This window comes from Osmerus eperlanus, chromosome 8, assembly GCF_963692335.1.
Source record: "Osmerus eperlanus chromosome 8, fOsmEpe2.1, whole genome shotgun sequence".
In the NCBI taxonomy this organism is placed as follows: Eukaryota; Metazoa; Chordata; class Actinopteri; order Osmeriformes; family Osmeridae; genus Osmerus; species Osmerus eperlanus.
The window spans coordinates 14,165,388-14,189,959 of NC_085025.1; the positions used below are offsets into that span (position 1 = coordinate 14,165,388).

A 24,572-nucleotide genomic window follows, 5' to 3' on the forward strand; every position below is an offset into this window, starting at 1 on the left:
TGTGTCCTCAGTGATCATGGAAAGCTACAGCATGTACCAGAGGTGTGGGTGGGTGAGGTGTGGAGTCCATCCCTACCTTGGAGTACTTGTAGGCCACAGGCTTTCCTCTCCTGCAACAGCCTGCCACCTTTTGCAGTACCAGCTCCCTGGAAGTGGCACAGACACACACAGACATTTAGCAGACGCTCTTATCCAGAGCGACTCACAGTAAGTACAGGGACATTCCCCCCCGAGGCAAGTAGGGTGAAGTGCCTTGCTTAAGGACACAATGGAATTTTTCACGGCCGGGAATCGAACCGGCAACCTTCTGATTAATAGCCTGATTCCCTAACTGATCAGCCATCGGACACACACACACAGCTTGTGTTCACACTCAGCTGAATTCATGTACATGTAAATAATTGAAGCTGCGTATGCTTTAACCTATTGTGTGTGTGTATGTCTTACTCCACTCCCAGACATAGATAATCATAAACACGCTGAGCTTAGTCATTTGCACGTACACAACAGAGATACAGTACAGTACACCGAGATGGACTGAATGCTTTTTCATGATGAAGATGATTGGACAGTGAGGGGAGAGTGGGCGTGTTCTTACCTCCTCTCTCTCTTGTGGAGCAGCAGGACCAGGAGACAGATGGTCAGAACGACCAATAGCACGCTCAGAACGGCCCCGACTGCCTGGCTCCGCCCAGACAGACCCGGGTTCTCCCCTCCATCATCTTTGGCTTGTTTGGAAGGGTCCACAGACCTGTTGAACACACACACACACACAGTGAGGGTGTGTGAACCTGCGTGTGGGAAAGCACCGTACAGGTGTGTGTGTGTTCAGGTATGTGTGCGTGTCAAGGTGCGTGTGTGCGCGCGTGTCAAGGCGTGTGTGCGTGTGTGTGTACAGGTACATGCGTGTGGGAGGCCCTGTCACTCACATCAGTCCACAGACAGTGGAGGTGTGCCAGCTGAACAGGTACTGACAGCCGTCCGTCTCCAGCATGAACTCTGGGATGCCCTCGCCCACCAGTGGGTTGCAGTGGAACACGATGGTGGATGAGACCTTCTTCGAATTGTCCCGCCCACACACAGACTCGGACGGCACCAGCATGTCCAGGCTGCCACCTGATAGGACAGTGAGTAAGACTTGACAGAACATCTAGAGAACATCTAGCACCATCTAGACTGGAGAGAACATCTAGACAACTAGGCAACATTCAGCACCATCTAGACTGGAGAGAATATATAGAGAACATCTAGCACCATCTAGAGCGGAGAAGAACATCTAGACAACATCCAGTACCATTTAGACTGGAGACAACATCTAGCACCATCTAGAGCCTAGACAGCACCAAGCTAACCCCGTGCGTAAAACCGTGCTGAGCGGGCACCTTTGATGAAGTACTTGGCATTGCTGGAGGAGCCAATGTTGCGGCAGTAGTCCCCGTTGAGCTTGACCTGGCAGATGTTGGCACCGAGACACGAGGAGGAGGAGTTGGTGATGCCGGAGAGCTGAATGTCGTACATGTAGCGGTCTCCATTGGGGCGGATGTCCCCTGATGCCTGGTGGAGCCTGGAGGGGCGGTGGAGGTGATACATAGCTTGACGATCTGTCTAGAAATCTTTGTGGGCATGTATGATAAATAGGATATACATTTTCAGTACGTGTTTATATGTACAGACATATACACGATGCAGTGCAAAAGTCTTAGGCACCCAAGATTTTTTACATGAATATTATTTTGAATCTCTACTTTATTGTCCATTGTATTTGTGCGGCGGTAAAAAACGTGCAATGTCGAGAATGTTTTTGTTTAGTCTTTTCATTTCATTATTTCTTAATGCATTTTTGCATAAGACTTTGCATAGTATGTGTATATAAATGTGTTTGTGGTGTGGTATTCACTTGGTGTAGATGGCCCCCAGGCTGATGCTGGCTCCGGTGTCGGGGACCCGGATGGTTCCGTTGACCATCTCCACCTCACGCTGTTTCACAGCGCATGCTGCACGGGTCTCCCAGCCCAGCAGGAACTCACATGTGGCCTTGTCAATGCTACCCGTGCACACACGCACACGCAAAAATGGTGCAATCAGAACGTGAGAACCGCAAAATGAATCCGTGAAAGATTCAAACCTTTAACTAGAGAACTAAACATAAACGACTGACGCGAGTCAGGCGTCCGTCATTGAAGAGTTAATAAACATTAGGACCTCAACCCAAACATTCAGTAACTTTGGTGCAGAGCCAGTTGTGCTGAGTTTTGTATCAGCTATGCATAGCTCCAATATCTAGTCCCGATGCACTATATTTTTTTTTACAGAATGGAATTGTAACAAGTATGTAGGAAATAAACAGCTTGCTTCTCCACTTGGCTCCAGTCTCACCTGATGAGTCTGGGGTGTCCCACAGTAGAGCCACAGCTTAGCTGGACTACAGTCTTGGCCTTGAGGCCGTTCCCACAAACATCATCTCCCAGGGTGTAGTTCACCTGGAGCGAACCATCTGAGGACACAGGGGTGGAGGACACACGAACGCCGTCACTAAAATCTCAAATCCTAACATATCTTTTGAGCACATAATACTGGAGTTTTCATGAAGTATTCTAGAGCTGACAGATATGGGTTGCCAGGGGTATTGCAGGCACAGGTTTAAATACTATTTGTAATCAACCTAAATTACTTATCTGGGCTTGACTGCCTTTGTCTGGCATAACAGGTCAATTGGGCTGCTAATCCCACCTGCTAAAACACTAGACAGACTCAAGCAAACGCTAGTCAACGCCAGTCAATGAAAATATCTTAAAATACTATTGAGCCCCAGGTCTGCCTTAGACATATGAAGTTGATGTGAGGTATAGGCACAGCAAGGCTAGGGTTGTAGTGCGTGGTTGTGGCACTGCCTCAGCCAGGGGGCCATGACAGCAGGACCTCTACCCACCAGCGAAGCCCATCTTCTGGGTGTGGACCCGCCCCAGGGTCTGGGTGAGGCCCTGGCTGGTCTTCCTGCAGACTGTAGCCCCCTGAGGACAGTCATTCAGGCCTCCGTGTATACTCTGGCACAGGTTGATGTAGTACCTGGAGGACACCACAAGGGGAGGCAGAGAGAGCCGGTTAAAGCGACATTTCGATTCTACCATGGACAGCCGAGGTCTTCCATCAGAGGCTATTTCCTGGGGGCGCACCAGATAAGAAGGAAAGATGAAAGGGGGGAGAGAGAGAACCAGGCAAGAGGGGAGAGTTGGAGAAACGAGAGGGAAAACGAGACAGAAGAAAGCCAGGGGAGGTGAGGGAAACAAAGAGGGATGAGGGGGAAAGAGGGTGTGTGAGGGTGGGGAGGGGGGGGTAGAAGAGAAGGAGAGAGGAAAGCAGCGGCGAAAGAAAGGTCAGGAGGCACGAGGACTTACGAGTCTCCTCCGTGGCTGAACTTCCACGGCATGGTGAGGGAGGAGAGGGTGCGCAGGTCGTAGGTCTTGTGCTGGCTCACCAGCTTACACTCCATCTTACTGGGGGGGCACACAGCGCTGGTGGGCCACCGGAAGGTGGCGGCACAGCCCTCCGTCCCACTCAGGTACTGGGGGGTCCCATGGTTGGCCGACTGGTCACAGGTGAACAGGATGGAGGACTGGCGCTTCTCTGAGACTGGGGGGTGAGGGATTAGACACACGATTAGAGAAACACAGTTGGGGCCCGGACTGAACAGAGAGTTTACCAAACGAGCAAGGTTTATTCAGGTATCAGGTTACTTTTGCCACATTCGAGGGGGGGGGGGGGGATATCAGTGGTTTTTACATATATTTGGTATTTAGAGAATTATGCTAAATTTCGCTTCGAACTCCTCAAACTCACAACTTTACCTAATACATAAATGCTTCACTTTATTTTTGTATTAGGTAAAGTTGTCGCAACACGACAGTGGGTCACAATGACTGAAGGGTCACAATGACCCGAAGGGTACACAAGGGTTAACTATTCTCTTCATTGACTTGGTACTTTCACAGCAATTGGGTATTATGTAATACGTCTTCAGACCTTTGACACAGAAGCCCCATTTCCTGTCCTTGTTGTAGTTGCTGGTGGTGGAACACCACAGCTTGCCGTCGGTACGCCCCTCTGTGGTGCACTGAGAATAGGGTGACTTCTGGAAAATGAAGGGGAACACGCACACCTCGCCCTCTTTTGTCACTGCAACACACACACACACACACACACACACACACACACACACACACACACACACACACATCAGGAACATGGATCCATGGTTAGTTACAAACAGTGTGTACAGCCGTGGCCAAAAGTATTGGGAGCGACGTGCATTTTGTGTTTGCAAAGCTTGCTGGGCCTTGGCATAAAATGACTGCTAACATAATTTCGGTAAGTCATATCATCAGCACAGGCTAGCCAGGTGAAAATATTCTATCATTCTGATTGGATTTTAAGAGAAAATTGACTGCTTTAAAAGAGGGGACTATTTGCATATATTGAAAATTTCGCCCCAAAAAAGCTTTAAAAAATATGAAATGTGCCTTATTGTATTCCAGTATTCTATAGAAACATGTGAAAACATGTTCCATACTGAACCAGCAAACTTTGCAAAACACAACATTTGTCATTGCCAAAACTTATGGCCACGACTGTAGAGTCAAAACTAGTGGTTAAGTCATGGGGAGTAAGGCTAGTAGCTAGATTACAGGGTGTAAGTTTAGTAGCTAGGTCATAGGGTGTAAGTTTAGTAGCTAGGTCATATGGTGTAAGTCTAGTAGCTAGGTCATAGGGTGTAAGTCTAGTAGCTAGGTCATAGGGTGTAAGTCTAGTAGCTAGGTCATAGGGTGTAAGTCTAGTAGCTAGGTCATAGGGTGTAAGTCTAGTAGCTAGGTCATGTGGTGTAAGTCTAGTAGCTAGGTCATAGGGTGTAAGTCTAGTAGCTAGGTCATAGGGTGTAAGTCTAGTAGCTAGGTCATAGGGTGTAAGTTTAGTAGCTAGGTCATAGGGTGTAAGTCTAGTAGCTAGGTCATAGGGTGTAAGTCTAGTAGCTAGGTCATAGGGTGTAAGTCTAGTAGCTAGGTCATAGGGTGTAAGTCTAGTAGCTAGGTCATAGGGTGTAAGTCTAGTAGCTAAGTCATAGGGAGTAAGGTTAGTAGCTGGTCAGGTGGCTGAGCGGTTAGGGAATCGGGCTAGTAATCAGAAGGTTCCCGGCTGTGCCAAAATGACATTGTGTCCTTGGGCAAGGCACTTCACCATACTTGCCTTGGGGAGAATGTCCCTGTACTTACTATAAGTCGCTCTGGATAAGAGCATCTGCTAAATGTAAATGTAATGTAGTAGCTAGGTCATGTGGAGTAAGGCTAGTGGTGTGACTAAAGCTAGGCCAGGAGGGGAACATGCAGTGTACTACTGTTCTGTTGTGCGCAAACCTCTAGCATCTTACCTGTGGGACAGGGGTCCCCCCCTCCATACTGCATGAGGACCCCCTGCTCCTCGTGACGGTAGTCCATGGTCATGGCCTGGCTGATGCCGTAGGATGCCGGCACCCCCCCTCCCGCCCCTGGCAGCTGGCACACGGCGCCGCCTTTGCAGCCGGAGTCCGACACGGCCCCGCACACGTTGATCTTGAACGAGTCCGCCCCCGCGGCCACGCTGACCTCCCCGGACAGGGCAGCGAGGTCGAAGGTGAACTGAAGCTGGTCGTCGGTCAGGGTGCAGCCATTGGTTCGCGTGGCGTCGGGGCACACCAGGGGCGTGGCCCACTCGAACGCGTACTCGCAGCCCTGCTGACGGACCATCTGGGGAGAGCCCTGGGGAGGCGAAACGCACGCCATTATGGGCTGTGTGCGTGTGTTTGTGCATGCGTTTGTGCGTGCATACGTGTGTGTATTTGCGCGCGTGCGTGTGATTGCGCAAGTTGGTACTGACCAGATCCAGGCCTCTCTGGCAGATGAAGACGATGGTGGAGGTGTAGTTTAAGGCGGAGTCAGAGACGCAGGGGGTGGAGCTGTTGAAGGTGATTGACACCTCGTTGGTGAGCGTGCTGAACTGTGGGCTGGACGAGACTCTTCCAATGTCCTAGAACAGACAGGGAACAGCACTGCTTAATAACGGCTCTGTACACGTGAGCATGTGTACGTGTGTGCACATGTGTGTGTGTGTCTCAGACAGGCTGTGAGAGTGTCCCGGGGGATGGGTTATTTGGGGGTTTGTGTGTGTGTGTGTCTGTTTGGGGGGGTTGATGGGGTTTGTGACTACTGTGAATGTCAGGGCAGAGGTGTGTGTGTCTGTCTGGAATGTCTTGCATGTGTCTAAGTGTATGGGAGTGCGTGTATCTGACTGAATGTGTGTCTCACTATGGGTGGCCCCTCCACAGGGTCCATGCAGACGATGGTCCCGGGGGGACAGTTGACCCCAGGGATGGGGTTGAGGGGCTGGCAGATGTTGACGTAGAAGTCTGGGGTCTGGTCCTTGTCACCGTCCTCATTCGTGGCCGTGTAGAAGCCAGCAAGGTGGATCAGCGGGGTCAGGTCGATCAGAGTCGACCCGTTTAGAACCGAGCACTTGACCTGAAGAAGAACAGGAGGAAAAGGAAGGGGGGTTAGGGTTTGGACATTTTTTACATTGTCACTGCGAGTTCCTTGGCAGTAACCGCTGATATGCTGTTAGAAAAAAGAACATCCTGCCCCTTCGTTCGTTCCTTTAGATAATAAAAAAGCATCTGCTAAAGGAATAAACTGTAAAATGTAACTGAGACAAGTTGTCTTCGTTATTGGCTAACCCGTGAAGTCGATTGCTGACGTGGGTGAAGATGTCACAGCCCGGCGTGGCTTTGGGCCAGATGATTGGGTAGTTACTGATTACTGCAGCTGGCTGTCTGTGTGTATGTGTGTGTGTGTGTTGGCTAACCAATGCACGCACCTCACAGACACTCGTAACGCAGCACGCCCACTCGCAATCTCGTCTTCTAAGCCCGCATTTCATCCTGTCATTGGCCATTGACTCCCCCCTCCCCAACTCTGCCGCACTGTGATTGGTTACCTGCTGTTCGCAGGCGAGGGGGGTGTGCCAGGAGAAGTAGTGGGTGCAGGTGTCCTGCTCCGAGTCCACCAGCACCGGCCCCGTCCCCTGGGCCCCGCCCCTCGCCTCCGAGCGACACACAAAGCTGATCACACTCTTGTGCTTGAGGGCGGGGTTGGCGGCGCAGGCGTCTCCGCCCTCATAGGTCAGCTCCAGCACCTGGTCCAGGAAGGACAACTTCCTGCTGAACGTGCCACCGTTCACCGCGCTCTGGCTGTCTTTGATGCACACGCCTGTGGGACACACACACACACACGCGGCAGTTAGCCATCTCCTGATCTCTCAGATCTGAGGTGTCACTCATTAGAGAGATCTCTCTACTTTTGTCACTCAGTCATAACACACAAACACACCTAATGCGTCATATAGAATGTCTCTGGACGTCACAGACAATCAGCGTGTGTGTTTGTTTTCACATACGCACACAGCACGTGAGGAGTGACATATTCCCCAACTTCCACAATTCCTGTCCAGTCTACGCTTTGTTCCCTCCCTCCACCCTCTGTGATAAGCCCCCCTCTCTTGGCCCCACCCTCCTACCTGTCTCTGATTGGCAGCCTGCGTTGTCTATCCCCCCACACACATTGAGCCTGAACATTTTGCGTGGGTCCCGGTTGTCGTAAGCGGTGTAGCCTCCCTTGCGGTTCAGAGAGTTCAGATCAAACAGGTGACCTGGAGCACAGGACAGAACAGAGAGTGTAAGGGTGTGTGTGTGCATGTGTGAGGGCTTGTGGTCATTATGTGCATGAGTGCATGTTTGTGTGTGTACTGACATTGTGTGTATGTGTATGATGGGTCATGGTGTGCTAGATTGTATTATTGTGTGTGTGTGTGTGTGTGTGTGTGACCCACCGCTGGCTGGGTTGGTGACTCTGCAGTCTCCCTGCTGGCTGCTGTTGAGAGGGCAGGCCGCTGCGGTCAACCAGACGAAGGTGTACACACAGTCCTCCAAGGCTGTGATCAGGGTGGGCCGCGAGTCCTGGGAAAACACACAACATCTGTAGTCGCGCGCGTGTGTGTGTGTGTGTGTATATGTGGTCTTGTTTAACTACCTTTGTGGGGACCAAAAGTCCTCACAGGTATAGTGAAAATGTTGACTTTCTGTCACTTTCTTTAATAACTTCTAATGCTTTTTTCACTGGATTTTTGAGTTAGGGTTAGCATTAGTGTAAGGCTTAGAATAATACTCAGGGTTCGGGTTGAGGTTGGGGTCATCGATAACACATTTTTGAACGGAAGTCAATGGTCGGCCCCACTAGGATAGAAAAACTTGTGTGTGTGTGTGAGAGTGTGTCGCCGGACCCTCACCACTTTGTCCTTGTCGCACTGGAAGCGGATGAAGGTGCTCTTCTTCCTCAGCTTGTTGGGACACATCTCTCCGCCGGTGTACTTTAGGACCAGCACGTCGTTGTGGAACGTTGGCGCAGACTCCGCCTCCCCCAGGCTCACGTACTGGTTGTCGCTCTTCAAACAGGAAGCGGCAGTTGACGGACACTTCCAGGAGCCTATCACGAAAAAGCCAAGGAGGGGAAACACTTAATAAGGAAATGTATCCCATGCGTTGGAAATGAGACGTTTCTGGGAGAGTGATTCTGACCGGGCCAGGCGCCTGTACTCACCACCCTGGGGAACTAAAGACTTGCAGACGTTGATATAGTAACGCTGCTGTTCCCCAGTGGAGGACTCCACCACCCAGTTCCTAGAGTCCATGGCTAGCGAAGACAAGTCGTAGGAGTGTCCCTTACCGTCGCTGATGGGGAACAGATGCCAAATGTTGATGCCAACACACAAACACACACACACACAAAGGGAGGGAGGAGCAAGACAGATGGGAGTGGGCAGAGAGAGAAAGAGGGAACGTGCTGGAGAGGAAGAGCAGTGGAGATAAGGAGGAGCAGTGGAGATTAGGAGGAGCAGTGGAGATAAGGAGGAGCAGAATAGAGGAGGAGGAGAGGAGAAGAGAGGTGAGGAGAGAGAGGTCTTACTTGTAGGAACAGCTGGCGGTCTTGACAGGAATGCAGGCCAGAGAAGTCTGCCAGGTAAACAGGTAGGTGCACCCTGGGGTCTCCTTGATGAACTCGGGCGCCCCCTAGAGGCAGAGAATACAAAGCGCACAGTGAGTCAGGAGAACTACATTCTGTCTAAAAGTTACACAGCTTTGCAACACTCACCAGACAAACAACAAAATTACTTTGTGGTGGCCTTAAGTAAGAGATGGTTTTACTATTCTAGTAAACTCCAGATCCAGTGATTGCTCTGCCTCCAGATCCAGTGACTGCTGTGCTTTGACCCAACACGGTGTGCCGGGGTACTCACCGGGGTCTTGTCGGGGTGGCAGGTGAAGTAGATCTCAGTGGATCTCTGGTAGATCTTGTGACAGGTCTCTCCGTTGGTGTAGTTCAGCACAATCTGGTCTCCCACGTAGCTCAAGATCTTGGACGCCATGCCTGACAGGTGGAGAGTTCACGACACTCACAATCTCACAAACTAACCCACTTAGTAGAGAGAGGGCCGGACACACTGGGGACTAATTAACTCACAAACTAACAAGCTAACTCAATCATTAAGTTCTCTTTCGATGATATTGAAAAGACAGGTTTAACTGAGAGCAAGAAAATCTTATGTCACCCGTTTCGTATCGTAACGCTTAACGTATATTCCCTTCATTAAGTAAAGCTTAGTGGTGTTTTCTAGCTGTGAAAATGTACCGTTCAAATCAAATATGAAAAAAGTTGAACATTTATGATGTTACAACAGGAATGGGTTCGTGAACGTACCAGCGATTCTATGAGTGCTTCCTTCCACCTGACAGGAAGACACAAGGTCACTTCCTGTGTCTTTGTGGGTGCAAATGCCTTTATTCAGCCCCCCGCAGACGGACAGGTGGTATTGGTAAGGGGCGCTCAGCGTTTTGAAGTCTTGACCCGACAGGGAGCTCAGGTCAAACACGTAGCCACTCCTGGGGTCCCTCACCCTGCAGTCGTCGCCTGGGACACACACACACACACACACACACACACACAGTGTAAGCCCACGTGAGCTAGGCATCTGCACCATTTCGAATGCCCTAAATCAACAACAACGGCAAATCGACGATTGGAATGGATGAACGCACCCTGGGTCTTCCTGAGGGGACATGCCTCTGAGGTCCTCCACACAAACACGTACTCACAGCCGTCCAGCCGGTCGAACACGGGAGAGCCCTGCCCAGCGGAGGGGGTCAGACAGTTAGTCCTAGTTACTCTCCTAGGACCGTACCAACCGGAGGACATCGGAGGTACTAATCTGCTAATGCTACAATGTCAATCTGATACAGAGAAGAAGGTACTGAAATGGTGTGTAACTCGAAACACAAGGTTGCTATGGACTCCTTGCCATTGGGTTCGAAAGGAAGCCAGTCCATTAAAACATCAGTTTAAACCGGATATGAAGTCATCGTTCTTTAGTGTGTTACATTGTGGTGTGTTAGTGGTGGGTGGGTGTTACAGCGTCGCATTTATGCTACACTGGCTATTAGCATTATGTGTGCGTGTTATGTTGTGGTAGTGTTCATGTCATATTGTGGTGTGTCAGTGGTGTGCGCGTGTGTTACTCACCGGGTGGTCGTCACACTGGAAGAGGATGCGTGTGGAGTAGCGCCCCTGCTCGCCACACCTGTCTCCGTTCAGGTAAACGATGCTGACCGAGCCGTCAGACGCCACCTGGGGGCTGGACTGGATGTAGCCCAGGTTCACCCCCACCCCCCCGATAGTCCCACACGCCCCCAGCGGGCCGACTAGAGAGGAGACATAAACCAGATGTGGAGGGAGGGGGGGAGGTGTCACCAATAGAAGGATTTCAATCTTTGGAATAGTTCAAAATGATTTAAGTCGTTCCTATTTCAAGAGTTTCCACGTGCTTGTGGATATTGGGGCTTGCGTGTGAGTGAGTGAATATGTGTGCGTATATGAATGTGAGTGAGGGAATGAGTGTGTGAGCATATGTGACTGTGTGAGCGAGTGTGTGTGAGCGCCAGTGTGTGTGTGTGTGTGTGTGTGTGTGCAGGTGCAGCTCACCCGGGCAGCCGTGTACAGAGGGTAAGGGTTTGCACACGTTGATGTAGAGCGAGCGCTTGCTGGCCTGGTCCGACGTGTCGAGGGCCGTCCAGGGGCTGTCGTCTACATCGCGGCTCAGGTGGCTCAAGTCATACTCGTTACCGTGGGAATCTGGAGGTCAACCGCAACCGCTCATGTCATTGTGTGCACATAATTCAGTTTTTTTGGGGGTGGGAGTCACCGTGTGGTTACTTTAGATTGTGGCTAGTAAATACAGACTATTCCTTGCATGACCACCGAAATACTTTCGAACTAGTATGCACTTTTGATCCTTGACCCTCTGCTGTACCTTCCATTTGCACTATTCATACATTACTTTGTATACAAGTGTCTGCTAAATTAACCAAATAGAAACATTTCATTGTACTTTCATTCATGTGGAAATGTCAACTAACTTCAGTATAACTATAGGCCACAACAACCCAGTAAAAACATGCTTTAGTGTTTGAAATAAACGCTGCCATGGCATCAAGGAAACAAGCAGCCTTGCAGTCAACTGTTACACCGGACCACCTTGGTCATGAACATCCATATGATCTCCCCCTGGAGGTGAGACCACATGGGGGGGGGGTGAGGGGGTCTTACCGGTGACCTGGCAGTCCACGGGGGCGGGGACACACACCAGGGCGGTGTGGAACTGGAAGAAGACGTCGTGGGTGGTGTGTGCGGACGAGCTCAGCTCCTCCTTCACCAGCTCCAGGCGGCCTGGGTGGGCCTCCGGGTCGCACACGAAACTCATCGTGAAGGTGTCCCTCGTGCCTGGGGGTGGGGGGGGAGGTGGACGACAGATATGGGGGAGCACACATTGGACCGAGAGAGAAGGGGAGAGGGGCAGTTGGAAGGGAAGGGAAGGGAGGGGAAGGACCGAGAGGAGGGAAAGAGAGGAGGGGCAGAGAGGAGCGCGAGAAGAGAAGGAAGAGAGAGACCAGACATGGGTTCATTTACACGTTCCACACACCGCGTTCAGCAAGGCGACGAGACGGCGACGAGGCGCGCGCGAGGCCCTACCTGTAGGCTTGTCCAGCTCTCCCTTGTAGGTGAGGGTGAGCAGATTGTTGGTGGAGTACTTGAGGGTCCTCTCCACCCCCACGGGGCCGATGGCTCGGCCCTCCTCCAGCTCGCACCCTGCCACGGGCTTGCCCCCCGCCAAGCCACACTCGGACGCCGCCTCACAGATGTTCACCTGCACGCACGCACACACACACACACAGTGTTGTAAGACCACGTCAGCTAGGCATCTGAAACATGTAGGGTGTTTGCGTGTATGTGTTCACAGGTAAACATCAGGGAGTCAGTGACTGGGAACGTGTTTGTGTCAATGTGTGTCTGTCAATGTGTGTGTGTCAATGTGTGTGTGTCAATGTGTGTGTCAATATTTGTGTGTGTGTGTGTGCAGGCAGCTTACCAGGAAGGTCTTGCCATTGCCCTCAGCCTTGTAGCCAGTCTCGGAGGCCAGTGGTAGCAGGTTGAACTCAAAGCCAGAGATGGGGTCCACCACTGAGCAGGTCTGTTACAACATGGACACACACAGGAGATCTCACGTACTGGGAAACAACATCACACTCTTTCTTCCTGAACCGACCCGGCGACCCGAGGAGAGTTTCGAGCGAGTCTTTGTCAAATCATGGCAGTGTGTATTACAAGTCACCTGCAAGTCATAAAGAGCACCTCAAAAAATGATCTTGGGCATTGCAATGTGCACAGGATTCTTTTTAGGGGGGGGGGGGCTGGTAAACCTTGGATGCATCTTTGAGGCTGTTTGAAAGATGCGATATTCCATCCCCCCTGCTCATGATCATTAGTGTATCAAAGCATTTGGTGTCAACAGTTCCTTTCCACGCCACCTGGTCAAATCTGGTTACCCAACGTTCCAAGCATTCCATTCTGATACTCACAGCACGAGAATACATGTCATTTAGTCCAGGAAGCGCTCCTACCCCAAAAACACCTGACTCTAGCTTGTATCTGACTGCAGGCGGCAACTTCCGGAACGAAACTGTCCAGGTTCCCTGGTCCACTCACGTTGCTAACGTTGCTGGTGGTTCGGATGGCGCACGCCGCCCTCGTCTCCCACAAGAAGTTGGCGGTGCAGTTCTGCTCCGTGAGGAAGCGTGGCCCGGACGACACGGAGCCGCGCGAGCACGCCAGGTGGATGCGCGTGGTGTAGCTGAGCTGAAGGCCGCCGGCGTGGCACACCGAGCCGTCCGTGTACTCCAGCAGCAGGCGGTCGCGGCCCTCGATGACGGGCCCGCGCTTGGCCACGCCCATGTTGCTGACGGAGACCGTCTCCGTGAGGGTGACCTGAGGGAGGGGGGGAGGGGGGGAGTGAGATAGAGACAGAATGAGAGAGGGCAGGAGGGAGAGAGACAGTGAGAGAGATGGAAAGAAAAAGAGACAGTGAGAGAGTGCAGTAGAGAGAGACAGAGTGGGAGAAAATGAGAGAGACAGAGTGAGAGAGAGCAAGCGAGGGGGAGGCAGAGCGAGCAAGCGAGAGTGAAAGAGAGACAGACAGAGAAAAAGACAAAGAAGGAGAAACGGGAGACAAAACCACGACCGAACCAGCGCGTGAAATAAAGACGGTGAAATAAACGTGCGTTAAATAAAGTGCGTTGCGTGTTCCCCTAGGGGGCGCTGCAGGCCTCACCTCCCGCGGCTCGTACTTCATCTGGCACACGGACGCCTGGCGGTCGCAGCCGGCCACCGGTCTGAGGGGACGACACACGTTGATGTAGTACTTCCTGAGGTTGCCGGGGTCAGACAAATCCATGATCTGCCAGTTTATGCTGGCGCTGGACCTGGAGAGACTGGAGGGAGGAGGGGGGGGGGGGGGGGGGGGAGAAGGATGAAAGAGAGGGAGGTGTATTGGGGATGACCTACATGGAAAGGAAGACAGAGGGAGACAAGAGAAAGGAGAGAGAAAGAGAGAAAGCAAGAGAGAGAGATAGATAGACAGAGGAGCAGAGAGAGAGAGGGAGAGAGACTAGCGTGCATGACTGACCTGGACAGGTCGTACTGCTCCTGAGTGTTGAGGTCTGTCACCACACACTCCTGGGGTCTCTCCGGACAGGCGTACGACGTGTACCACCGGAAATTGTAGGTGTACTTATCCTCTACCTGCAGGTGCGCGCACGCGCACAAACGCACACACAAATACGGTTATAGAAGGTGTCTCCAGTTATCCAGAAGGAACAAATGATGGGGATTCTCAGGTCTTGGTCTAGGCTCTGGTTGTGGAGGTGCTGAGTGGTTGTTACCTGGAACTCTGGCTTGCCGAGGCCGGCGTCGCGGTCACAGAGGAAGGAGATGAGGGTGGAGCGCAGCGTGTGCTGCTTGTTGTTGTACTGGGAGCCGTTGGCGTAGGACAGCTGGATCAGACCGTCGTAGTACGACAGACGAGAGTTAAAGTCCCCCAGACTCCACGAGCTAGTCCCACTGAGGAGGGGAGAAGAAGAGGGGAGCAAAGGGTTTCCCGCAGAAAATGTGTTAGTTAATGTGGTAGGGTGGGGTATGCCGTCAGACAGGGGGGGTGGGGGGTGTGTACTTTGTGCGATAGACTAATGCGCGGGGGGGGGGGTGGGGGGGTAGTTTGTGCGATAGCTGGATGAGCATGGGGTGAGTGCTAAAGGAATGTCAAGTGTCATCTCCATGGTTTGAACCCATCTGCCTGCCTGCTTGCCAACTTGTCGACCGGCCGGTCTGTCTGCCTGCGTGCCTGTCTGCCAGTTTAGTTTACCAGCCTGTAAAGTATGTCTGTCTACCCTGGCTTCCTGTCTAGTTGCCCGTCTGTCAGCCTGCCTCGTCGTCTACCTAACTGTCTGCCTGGTTGTCTAACTACCCGTTTACCTGCCTGCCTGCCTGTCTGTCGTGTCTGTCATGTCCGTCTGTCTGTGTCTGTCTGCATGTCTGTCTGTCTGTCTGCATACCTCTGGTCCACCTGGCAGGCTCCAGCCTTGTCTGGACACTTGGCTGCCTTGACCTGGCCGCACACGTTGATGAGGTACTCATAGTCTCCGCTGGACATGTTGTAGAAGCTGCCCACCGGCCTGCGCAGGGGGGTCAGGTCGAACGATATACCTGGAGGGCAGGGGAGAGGCGTGGGAGAGGATGAGAGACTATGAATCCTTCCCTTCTTTACGTTTAGCGTTTCAGTGGTGCTCTGACATTGTGAAATGATCTGTGTGTGTGTGGGTGTGTGTGTGACTGACCGGCTTGGGGGTCCTCCACCTTGCAGTCGTCGCCCGACGCCCGGGCGAGCACGCAGGCCGCAGCCGTGTACCACTCAAACTCGTACAGACAGCCGTCACTCGACACACTCCTCAGGATGGGGGCGCTCTCCAAGTCCCCTGGACACAAACACAACCTCTCCGCTCACAAACCCGTCCCAGGAGCCGGACACACACTGTCCAAATCGGCCCTTTCGTTTTGAAAGTGTCTGCCTTTCTACTTTCGCTACATCTCTACTGGTATTCAATTATTGAGCTCATCGTCCATATTTACTCTCCTTCTCTTCCTCTCAGTTGGTGAAAGGGGCAGGTTTGAAACATTTAGCTGCAAAATGATGGACGGAAGGTTCCAGATACTACAGAGAAAGTCTCTCACCTCGGATTGCTCTGGTAAGCACCCTGCTAGTGGAAGGTAAACTGTTTCCAAACCCCCCTACAGAACCTTTAGGTGGTTCTGTCACTTGCAGTGTTGCAAGAGGAATACTGGAATCACTTGTCAGTTTCAGTGAAAACAAGCGTGTGTGTGTGGGGGGGATCCTGGATTTCTCTCAAAACAACACTCTCCCAACCTCCCTCCTCTATATCGCCCTCATCTTCCTCCTCACCTGGTTTACACTTGAGGGTCATGATGGTACTGATCCACTTGTTCTTCCTGCACGTGTCCCCCTCCGTGTACGTCAGTCTGAGGTCACTCCCTGTCTTCTTGGGGGAAGACAGGAACTTCCCCAGGCTCACGGCTGTCTTGTCTTTGCCTGGAGGACAAACAAGACAACAAGGGACCATGAAACGTTCGCATCCCTACAACATCAACAAGTTCAGACAAGCTAGTAAACTGTGTGACTCTGACCAGTACCTATCAGACCAGGCAGAACCGGTACACATACCACAAGTACCAGTAGCAGTACCAGTAGCAGTACCAGTAGCAGTACCACTACCAGTAGCAGTACCAGTAGCAGACGTACCTATGGCGCAGATGGCGGCGTCCTCGGGGCAGCCCAGCGCCGCCCCCTGCTGGAGGAGCTTGTGACACACGTTGACGTAGAAGCGGCGGGGGTCGGATTCGGGGGCGTTGGCGTCCACGGCCTCCCAGTTCTGGGCCGACTCCAACTCTGGAGGAGAGGAGGTCAGAGGACAGGGAGGAATCAGTAACTGGAGGAGATGAGAGGGGAAGGGGGAGAAGAGAGAGGAGGGAAAGAGGAGGAGAGAGGGGGGAAGGAGGAGGAGAGAGAAGAGAAAAGAGAGGCGAAAGGAGTGGAGGGGGGAAGAATGAAGGAGGAGGGGAAAGGAGAGAAGAAAAAAGAAAAGAGAGGAGAAAAGAGAGAGGAGAAGAAAGAAGAGCTCTTGTCCTACCAGGGTAGCGTGTCAGGGGTGAAAGGTCGTAGTGCTTCTTGCTCTCTGTGACCCTACAGAGCAGATCCTCCTTCTCCTTGACGCAGGCGTAGGCCGTCTGCCAGTCAAAGTAGTAGGTGCAGTCAGTCTCCCCAGCAAACACTGGGGAGCCCCTCCCAGAGTTCCCTGGAGGTGGAGGAGGGGGGGAGAAGACATAAATCAATTTCGATATTCGCTTGGACCCGAGTTTGCATTCGAGTGTCATGGCCGACGTCACGACCCTCTAACCCTTGTTCATATGTGGCTGAACAACAGATGCAGCTTAATTCCAGATGGTGGCTCTCACAAGTAGCCGCCTCACTTATCTGTTCATCACTTCTCGCGCTATATTGACTTTTCGGAGGATGCATTTGGGATCTGACGGCGTTCCGTAAACACCGATTCCCCTCGGCACCAACCACTTAAGTACTGTCCACTCATCACAAAGGTGCCCCTCTAATCCTTCATTATCTGCTGCACTTTACGCACACCCCTTTAGATAAAAGGGGCCATGAACGCGTGTAGAAATGTAAATAATTCAACAGCAACTCGATTGGTCGGGGGGAGCTCACCTGCGGTCTGGTTGCACTGGAAGTTGATGATGGTCATCCTCTGGAAGCCAGAACTGCAGCGACTCCCGTCTGGATAGATCAGGGTCAGGTCCCCGTCTGAGTACCTGGAGGAGACAGGAGGAGAGAGGGGGGCGAGGAGAGGAGAGGAGAGAGGGGGATGATGAGAGGAGAGAGGGGGGCGAGGAGAGGAGAGAGGGGGGCGAGGAGAGGAGAGAGGGGGGCGAGGAGAGGAGAGAGGGGGGCGAGGAGAGGAGAGAGGGGGGCGAGGAGAGGAGAGAGGGGGGCGAGGAGAGGAGAGAGGGGGGCGAGGAGAGGAGAGAGGGGGGCGAGGAGAGGAGAGAGGGGGGCGAGGAGAGGAGAGAGGGGGGCGAGGAGAGGGATGAGGAGGAGATGGATGAGGAGAGGAGGAGTTAAGGATAGGAGCGGAGAGGAGGGAAGTGGAGCGGATAAGAAGAGTAAAGGGGAGGGGGGATGAACAGAGAAAGGGGTGAGAGACTACACAATTTCAAAGAAAGAGAGAGAGAGCGCTCAGAAGGGAGAGATGGAGAGGGACAGAGAGACAAAGCCAGAGAGAGAGCGGCTCTCTCTCCTCCTACCTGAGGGTCTGGTTCTCGTAGCGCCCTGCTATCTTGGTGACGTCTCCGGACTCTTTGACCTGGCAGGCTGAGACGTAGTGCTTGTCGTCTCCACATTGTCCCGCCTGCGTCTCGCCACACACGTTCATGTAGTACACGTAGCTGTCCTTCCCATCAGGGCTCTTAGCTTCCGCATAGTACGGTGCATCTTGAGCTACACACGCACACACACGCGCACACAATTACATTAGAGTTATGAGTTCACACAACTTGTCGAAGAGGAACCTGCTTAGCGGTGTTGCAAGAGGAATACTGCAAGACGCATGATTTAAGTTCCCTTTTGCTAAATACAAAACCAAAACAAAGTCTTCCACTGTTTCTCACAGAAATTAGAGAACCACTTCTACTCAAATATTGTAACTGCGTGTGTGGCTGTGTCATATGTTTTGTGTGTGTGTGTGTGTGTATTTAGGTTTATTTGTATGTCTGTGTGTGTGTATTTGTATGTGTTTGTGTCTATTTGTATTGGTGTGCGTGCATGCTTGCGTGTGTGTGTGTATTTGTATGTGTGTGCATGTGTGTGTGTCATTATAGGGAGTGTGGTCATACCGCTGAGTGTGAGGTGTGTGAGGTCTATAGAAATGTCGTGCTGTCCGTTTGTCAGCTTGCAGGTCTTGCTCTCCAGGTAGTCACGGTGACAGGCGTACTCCGTCACCCACTCCACCTCGTAGCGACAGTTAGTCTTGGCTGTCATCCTGGGCTCGGTGCCCTGGAGGGACACAAACACACACACACACAGAGTCGTGAGACTGGCCAACCAACAACAGAGAGAGACACTAGTATGTAGGGAGTCAGGTGGCTGAGCGGTTAGGGAAGCGGGCTAGTAATCTGAAGATTGCCAGTTCGATTCCCGGCCGTGCAAAAATGACGTTGTGTCCTTGGGCAAGGCACTTCACCCTACTTGCCTCGGGGGGAATGTCCCTGTACTTACTGTAAGTCGCTCTGGATAAGAGCGTCTGCTAAATGACTAAATGTAAATGTAGTATATTGTTTAGGTTTGCGTCATCTTCTGACGTCGTATTTTTGACAGAAATCCCCCGGGTTGGTGTGTGGGTGTCAGGAGTTTGGATGCTCACCTCCTGTCGACGCGAGGGGCAGACGAAGGTGATGGTGACGGCGGGGGTGTGGCCGTTACAGAAGTCTGGCGGGCTGTCGGGGCTTCCCTCGTAGCGCAACCTCAGCCTGGGACGGAGGAGAGGAGAGAGGAGAGAGAGAGGACGAAAAAGGAAGAGGAAAGAAAAGAGGAAAAAAAACAGAAAAAAGAAAGAGACAAAAAGGAGAAAGAGAGAGAAAGTCAGGCTCAGGTCAAAGCTACACCAGAGAGGAATCTTAAGGTCACTCCGAGGCTAGCTCCGAGGTCGTTAGCAGTTAGCGTGGTCCGCTTTAGCGTATGGAGACGCTCGCGTTTTGCTCGGCTTTACCTGTCGTTGGACAGCAGCTCCAGCTGGTGGGTGGGCAAGCCCATGCTGAAGGAGCCCTTACTGGAGGTCAGACAGGCAGCAGAGCCTTCAGGACAGGGGCTCTGTGAACGGTCTGAGGGGGGAGGAAGAAACAAGCGTTTGTTCGTCAAAGCCAAGAAACGCATTTTCTACGTTTGACTCGCGAGACGCGAGGTGATGTGCCGCCGACTCACTCAGGCTCCTGCAGATGTTGATGTAGAAGTCCACCTCGTCGTCAGAGTCGTCCACCAGGTAGCCGTCCGACAGCTTGACCAGGGGGTTCAGGTCGTGCTTCTTACCGTCCAAGTCAAACACGTAGCAGGGGACCTGGACAGGGACGGCAACACACATCAGTGTTGTTCTGTGTGTGTGTGTGTGTGTGTGTGTGTGTATACATGTGGGCCCGCCACGGCAACATTTCTACGGTATCAGAAATAGGGCTGTACAACAGACCTGCAACCACTGCAGTGAGAACATTATTCAGCTGGAAAAGGGGGTTGGCAGACATGATATGGCAGTAATGATCTTTGGCATTTCAATTTCCAGTGAGGCCTACGTAGGTTGCAGAGAAGTCCTTTGACTCACTGTCACCTTTTCCACACTGAACGAGCTACTCATAAACGGCTACCCACAGATAGGGTCTTCTGTGGCTTCACACACACCTTCTGAGTCAGACACAGACAGACAGACAGACAGACAGACAGACAGAGAGAGAGGTAAATTAGATAGAATTTCAACCAACCTCTTTATGTGGTTTGAACTTGTCCTTCTTACAGGCGGTATACGTCCTCCATTCAAAGTAGTGGACACACTGGGACATGGTGACAAACTCTGGTGTCCCCTGGAAGGAGGACACACACACACAAAGATGAATGTGACCTAGTGAAAGGCATTGTGTCAATATTCGGTGGACATTTACTTTATTTGCATTTTCAACCCAATAACAACTGGATTAGAAAAGCTTTTTATGAAGGCTGTTACAGATTGGCAGTGAAACAGGCTGTCAGGTCTATATACAGCATGCATATGTACACACACACACACACACACACACACACACCCACGCCCACACTCTTTACACACACCCGCCCAGTAAAACGCTCCTCCTGTGTGCTCAGCTGGCCGAAGCGGCAAGCGCGCAAAAGATGAAAACCGGAACCTGTTTGCATCCGCCTCATCGTCTCCTATGCTTGCTCACCGTGCCTGAGCTGAACATGCAGTCGGTGAGAGTGAGCAAACCGTTTCACGTCTGTGGTTAGACCTGCTGTGAGAACAGGAGGTCCCCACGTCCCTCTGACAGGAAACGTTGCAGTTCGTCAGAAAGGGGTTGTTCGCTGACAGGTGTTACAGGGGGGCGTGGAGGGAACGTGTGGGTGGTGGTGGGTGGGGGGGGGGGGGCGGCGGAGGGGCTTGGTCTCACCATGGTCTTGCTGCACAGGAAGCTGATGCTGCTCTGGATGACGCTGCTGTCGCCGGGGCAACGCTGCGTGCTGTTGAAGTCCATCACGCTGGTGCCCGTCACGCTCCGCAGGGACAGCTCACCTGGACGGACGCACACACAGACACACATTTACATTTTACATTTAGTCATTTAGCAGACGCTCTTATCCAGAGCGACTTACAGTAAGTACAGGGACATTCCCCCCGAAGCAAGTAGGGTGAAGTGCCTTGCCCAAGGACACAACGTCATTTGGCACGGCTGGGAATCGAACTGGCAACCTTCAGATTACTAGCCCGACTCCCTCACCGCTCAGCCATCTGACTCCCTACACACAGACACAGACACACCAGTGAGGCATGCAGGCAACGGGCAAAACATTTTTATCTTCCCAGCCCCGTTCAGTCCCACGCCCAGAGACTCCAACATGACCCAGTGACGGAATCCATCTCCCCTTAAAGCTAACATGCTCCCTCAAGGAGCTCCGAGGTGATTCATAATCCAGCTCCCCGGGGCTGCCACACAGTCCTCCGTGGGGTCAGAGGTGAACATTAGGGTACTGGGGGGAGAAAGGGGAGGGGAGGGGGGATATGACGTGGTTTTGGCTGCCAGGCTTGTCTGTTGTGTGTACTAGCCGGGGAGATTCGCAGACAGGAGTCCTGGAGCAGAACTACGTACTTCTGATCCGTGATCCTGTACTTTCCACACGTGTCACTTTGGATGATGATGCAATTGCTAAGTGAATACAAATGTGAAACGGAGGGAAAAGACACGTCTGGATACACAGTCTCTTTCTCTATGTGTGCGACTTGTGTCGGTCTTTCACACACTGCTGCCAACGCACGGCTGGTCTCTCCCTGTTATGCTGTCCGTGTGTCACTGTCCCCCTCTATCTAGACCTCTCTCTCTCTCTCTCTCTCTCTGCTTGTCTCTATCTATTTCTCCTTGTCTCTATCCGTTTGTGTGGCTATTTCCCTTCTCTGTACCAGTGAAGTTGCTTTATGTACGAGTAAACAGACCGAGACTGCTTCTGTCCCGGCCTCTAACAAGGGTTCGACTCGACGTGCACCAAAAACCTCTCCCCGGTACATCAGCGCAGTAAAAGCCGTTGACAGTCCTGAGTCCACAGTGTAGGTCTCCCTGTTCTACGTGAGCTGATAAGAGGCAGGGTGCGGTGCTGAGCCAGCAGCGAGGCAGCCTGGTACTGACAAGCAGCCAGACAGTCCTGTACCCAAACCCCAGGCGTTGATAAGAACTACATTTCAGAGTCGGCTTTAGACTCGTCTCCGCTGCTGTGCAGAACGGTCAGTGACGGCTCCTCCCAGAGCTTCCCTAACGCACTCATGTACAAACGTACGAATTAACCTATCGCGAAAGACATAACCCAAAACGGCTTTGACCAATCCTACCTTAGCTACTTCACTACTTGAAGAAGCTCCGTCAAGCTATCGCAAAATGCCATGCGGAACATCACTTACAAGAATCCCTTACACTGACCAGTACAGTATGCTACTTTGAGCAGTTTACAGTAGTACCCGCTACAAAGAAGCAAGGTCAATTCAACTGAAACAAACGACTTTATGTTCCATGTCTCATTCAGTAGTTCCATTCTGTGCAGCCCTTGTGTTCGTGTTTGACGTTGCTAGCACGTTACCTTCAGCCTTCAAGTGAAACTCTGAACTTTCCCCAACTGTGTTTAGGCTGTCCTGCTCCCTGGCTGGCCTCCTATCTTTAGCCACACCCAGGCTGGTGGTAGCCTTAAAGGACACTGGGGCCTCCCTCTCACTCTCTCGCTCTGTCTCTTCCTCCCTCTCACTCTCTCGCTCTGTCTCTTCCTCCCTTTCACTCTCTCACTCTGTCTCCCTCTTCCTCCCTCTCCCTGTCATAAACCAGTGCTTGAGAGCACAGTTTGATAACAGTGCTGACAAGCTGCCAGCGCGATGACCCAGTAACACCATTTGCACAACAATGAGACCAGCCCTGGAGGACAGAAGCTTGTATTCTACTGAGCTTAATTGACCACATGCCGGGCGCCTGAGGAATTCAGAGCGCTTCCCGGAGTTGAGGAAGTGAATGGTTAAACTGGGTTTGGCTCCAGTTTTGTTACATGAATAATAAGTTGTTTCGTGTTTCCTTTATGTTTTTGTCGAGGCATAACATGTTGTCGGGTAGGAAGACAAAAAGGTTTAAAGATCACATGGTCATGTGAGACAGACGATTTTGTCCACCTTTGATCCCTTCTAATCATCTCCGAAGCGGTTCAACGAAGCATAAAAAAACAGCATCTCTCTTCTCCTCCTTTCCTTTTCTCCCTCTCTTCCGTTCGCCCGTTCTTTGTTTAGGAGCACCAATCACTGATTGAGGACGGCATGTGATGGTAGCAGCTTCGTAGAGCAACGCTGGCAGTCCCGTGTGGACAGCAAGGTGCAACGATCAGGCCATCCCACGTAATCCGATAAAAAGTAGCCGTCATTAGAGGGAATGAGGACTGGAGGCTTGGACACATGTAGGAAGAGAGGACCCAGGGTGAGAGGACTAGGGACTGGGGAGGTGACTCTGGGGCCTGGGGCGGGGCCTGGTCTCTTCTGGGAAGAGAGCTTAGCTCCTGCTGGGGTATCTGCACAGGGCCAGACTGCCCAAGTGACTCCCACCCTGAGCTCACGTGATCAGCTGATGTCACTGGCTGGCTGAGCGCGACCAAACACTGATTTGTCACAGCACTAAAAGGTCCCCGACCCCTGCTCCAGCCATGTTGTTAGCGCCGTGTTCTGAAATAACTCCTGACACCACTCTTGTCTCTGCTTGCCAGGAGAGCTCCACAGGCTGTTTGGCATGTAGACCTACAGCCCTAGCTACAGGCTAGGCCTGTCTCTAGCATGTACAACAAATGTAAGCCTAAATATATTCAAGGAGCCATTTGGCCTTTTCACCCCAGTTATTCCATCATAACTGTCCTCTCTTTCCAGTAACACAACCATGTCAACAGCCCATCCCTTCACAACTGCTCGATCAGGACTAAAAAGTGGCATTGCCAAGAATAATTTGAATTGTCATTTAATTTGTTTGCTTTTAGTGCAGCGTCTAGCCACAACTGAGACCTTGACACAAACCTGTTAAAGCTACGAGAGTCAAACAGAGTCTCGTTCACAACCAGTTCTGGACTTATGATCTTCGAATGATATTTACATCAAGATAATGGCTTTGTGGGAGGATGTGTCTATTGAAGTTAACTCATGAGTGTTGTAGAAAGCTAATTTCCTTTGCCCTTGCCCGTTTTCATCTTCTGAAAACAAAGCGACTGAAACAGGAAATACGACCACAGTGAAGGAACCTCAACACAAAAACAATGAACTCCCACCACAATCGCTCTTCACATGAAACAGGTTTATACAACGGCTTGTACAACCTCTTTGCTGAAGTACATTTATTAGTGACAGACGTCATTGGTCAACCAGTGGTTTAACCCCTGAGTTTTCCTGTGGCTAGCCTTCTTAGCCAGCCTAGCATCGCTCCCGATGCTCCTGCTAACCTAGCTCTCTGGCTGTGGTGGTCTTCTCGCTTGGCTAGCCTAGCTCCTTCTGCAAGGCCTGCTGACCCCACAGTCATGCAAGCAGCTCACAATCAGCATTTCAGTCCTGGCTCCACTCTGCCTCCTCAGCACAGCGACCAGCCAGAGACCAGCTCCAGCTAATGGACAAACTGCTCCCCAAGCTCCCCTTACTGACAACAGAGCCTCGAGCTACAATA

The 24,572-nt window shown here is 51.9% G+C and overlaps 1 protein-coding gene across 1 annotated transcript in view; it reads right to left on the bottom strand.

Annotated features, from left to right (window-relative positions):
- The window catches only part of igf2r (insulin-like growth factor 2 receptor), a 28,593-nt gene that overhangs the window by 2,968 nt on the left and 1,053 nt on the right, over positions 1–24,572 (bottom strand). Inside the window, exons 3-45 of the mRNA XM_062467662.1 lie at positions 20,808–20,929; positions 20,130–20,228; positions 19,582–19,714; positions 19,370–19,481; positions 19,025–19,130; positions 18,498–18,657; positions 17,910–18,102; positions 17,314–17,417; positions 16,724–16,888; positions 16,336–16,482; positions 15,979–16,125; positions 15,356–15,493; positions 15,074–15,224; positions 14,405–14,582; positions 14,149–14,264; positions 13,795–13,954; positions 13,173–13,451; positions 12,556–12,657; positions 12,159–12,333; positions 11,736–11,909; positions 11,112–11,261; positions 10,653–10,831; positions 10,172–10,259; positions 9,834–10,043; positions 9,373–9,503; positions 9,042–9,145; positions 8,676–8,806; positions 8,365–8,561; positions 7,909–8,035; positions 7,597–7,728; positions 7,018–7,289; positions 6,333–6,545; positions 5,905–6,054; positions 5,420–5,786; positions 4,021–4,173; positions 3,396–3,630; positions 2,930–3,066; positions 2,377–2,494; positions 1,898–2,044; positions 1,383–1,564; positions 930–1,116; positions 599–751; positions 77–146 (exon numbers count right to left, since the gene is read on the bottom strand). Of these exons, the coding sequence (XP_062323646.1) occupies positions 77–146; positions 599–751; positions 930–1,116; positions 1,383–1,564; positions 1,898–2,044; positions 2,377–2,494; positions 2,930–3,066; positions 3,396–3,630; positions 4,021–4,173; positions 5,420–5,786; positions 5,905–6,054; positions 6,333–6,545; positions 7,018–7,289; positions 7,597–7,728; positions 7,909–8,035; positions 8,365–8,561; positions 8,676–8,806; positions 9,042–9,145; positions 9,373–9,503; positions 9,834–10,043; positions 10,172–10,259; positions 10,653–10,831; positions 11,112–11,261; positions 11,736–11,909; positions 12,159–12,333; positions 12,556–12,657; positions 13,173–13,451; positions 13,795–13,954; positions 14,149–14,264; positions 14,405–14,582; positions 15,074–15,224; positions 15,356–15,493; positions 15,979–16,125; positions 16,336–16,482; positions 16,724–16,888; positions 17,314–17,417; positions 17,910–18,102; positions 18,498–18,657; positions 19,025–19,130; positions 19,370–19,481; positions 19,582–19,714; positions 20,130–20,228; positions 20,808–20,929 (6,794 nt within the window). The remainder of the gene's footprint in view (positions 1–76; positions 147–598; positions 752–929; positions 1,117–1,382; positions 1,565–1,897; positions 2,045–2,376; positions 2,495–2,929; positions 3,067–3,395; positions 3,631–4,020; positions 4,174–5,419; positions 5,787–5,904; positions 6,055–6,332; positions 6,546–7,017; positions 7,290–7,596; positions 7,729–7,908; positions 8,036–8,364; positions 8,562–8,675; positions 8,807–9,041; positions 9,146–9,372; positions 9,504–9,833; positions 10,044–10,171; positions 10,260–10,652; positions 10,832–11,111; positions 11,262–11,735; positions 11,910–12,158; positions 12,334–12,555; positions 12,658–13,172; positions 13,452–13,794; positions 13,955–14,148; positions 14,265–14,404; positions 14,583–15,073; positions 15,225–15,355; positions 15,494–15,978; positions 16,126–16,335; positions 16,483–16,723; positions 16,889–17,313; positions 17,418–17,909; positions 18,103–18,497; positions 18,658–19,024; positions 19,131–19,369; positions 19,482–19,581; positions 19,715–20,129; positions 20,229–20,807; positions 20,930–24,572) is intronic.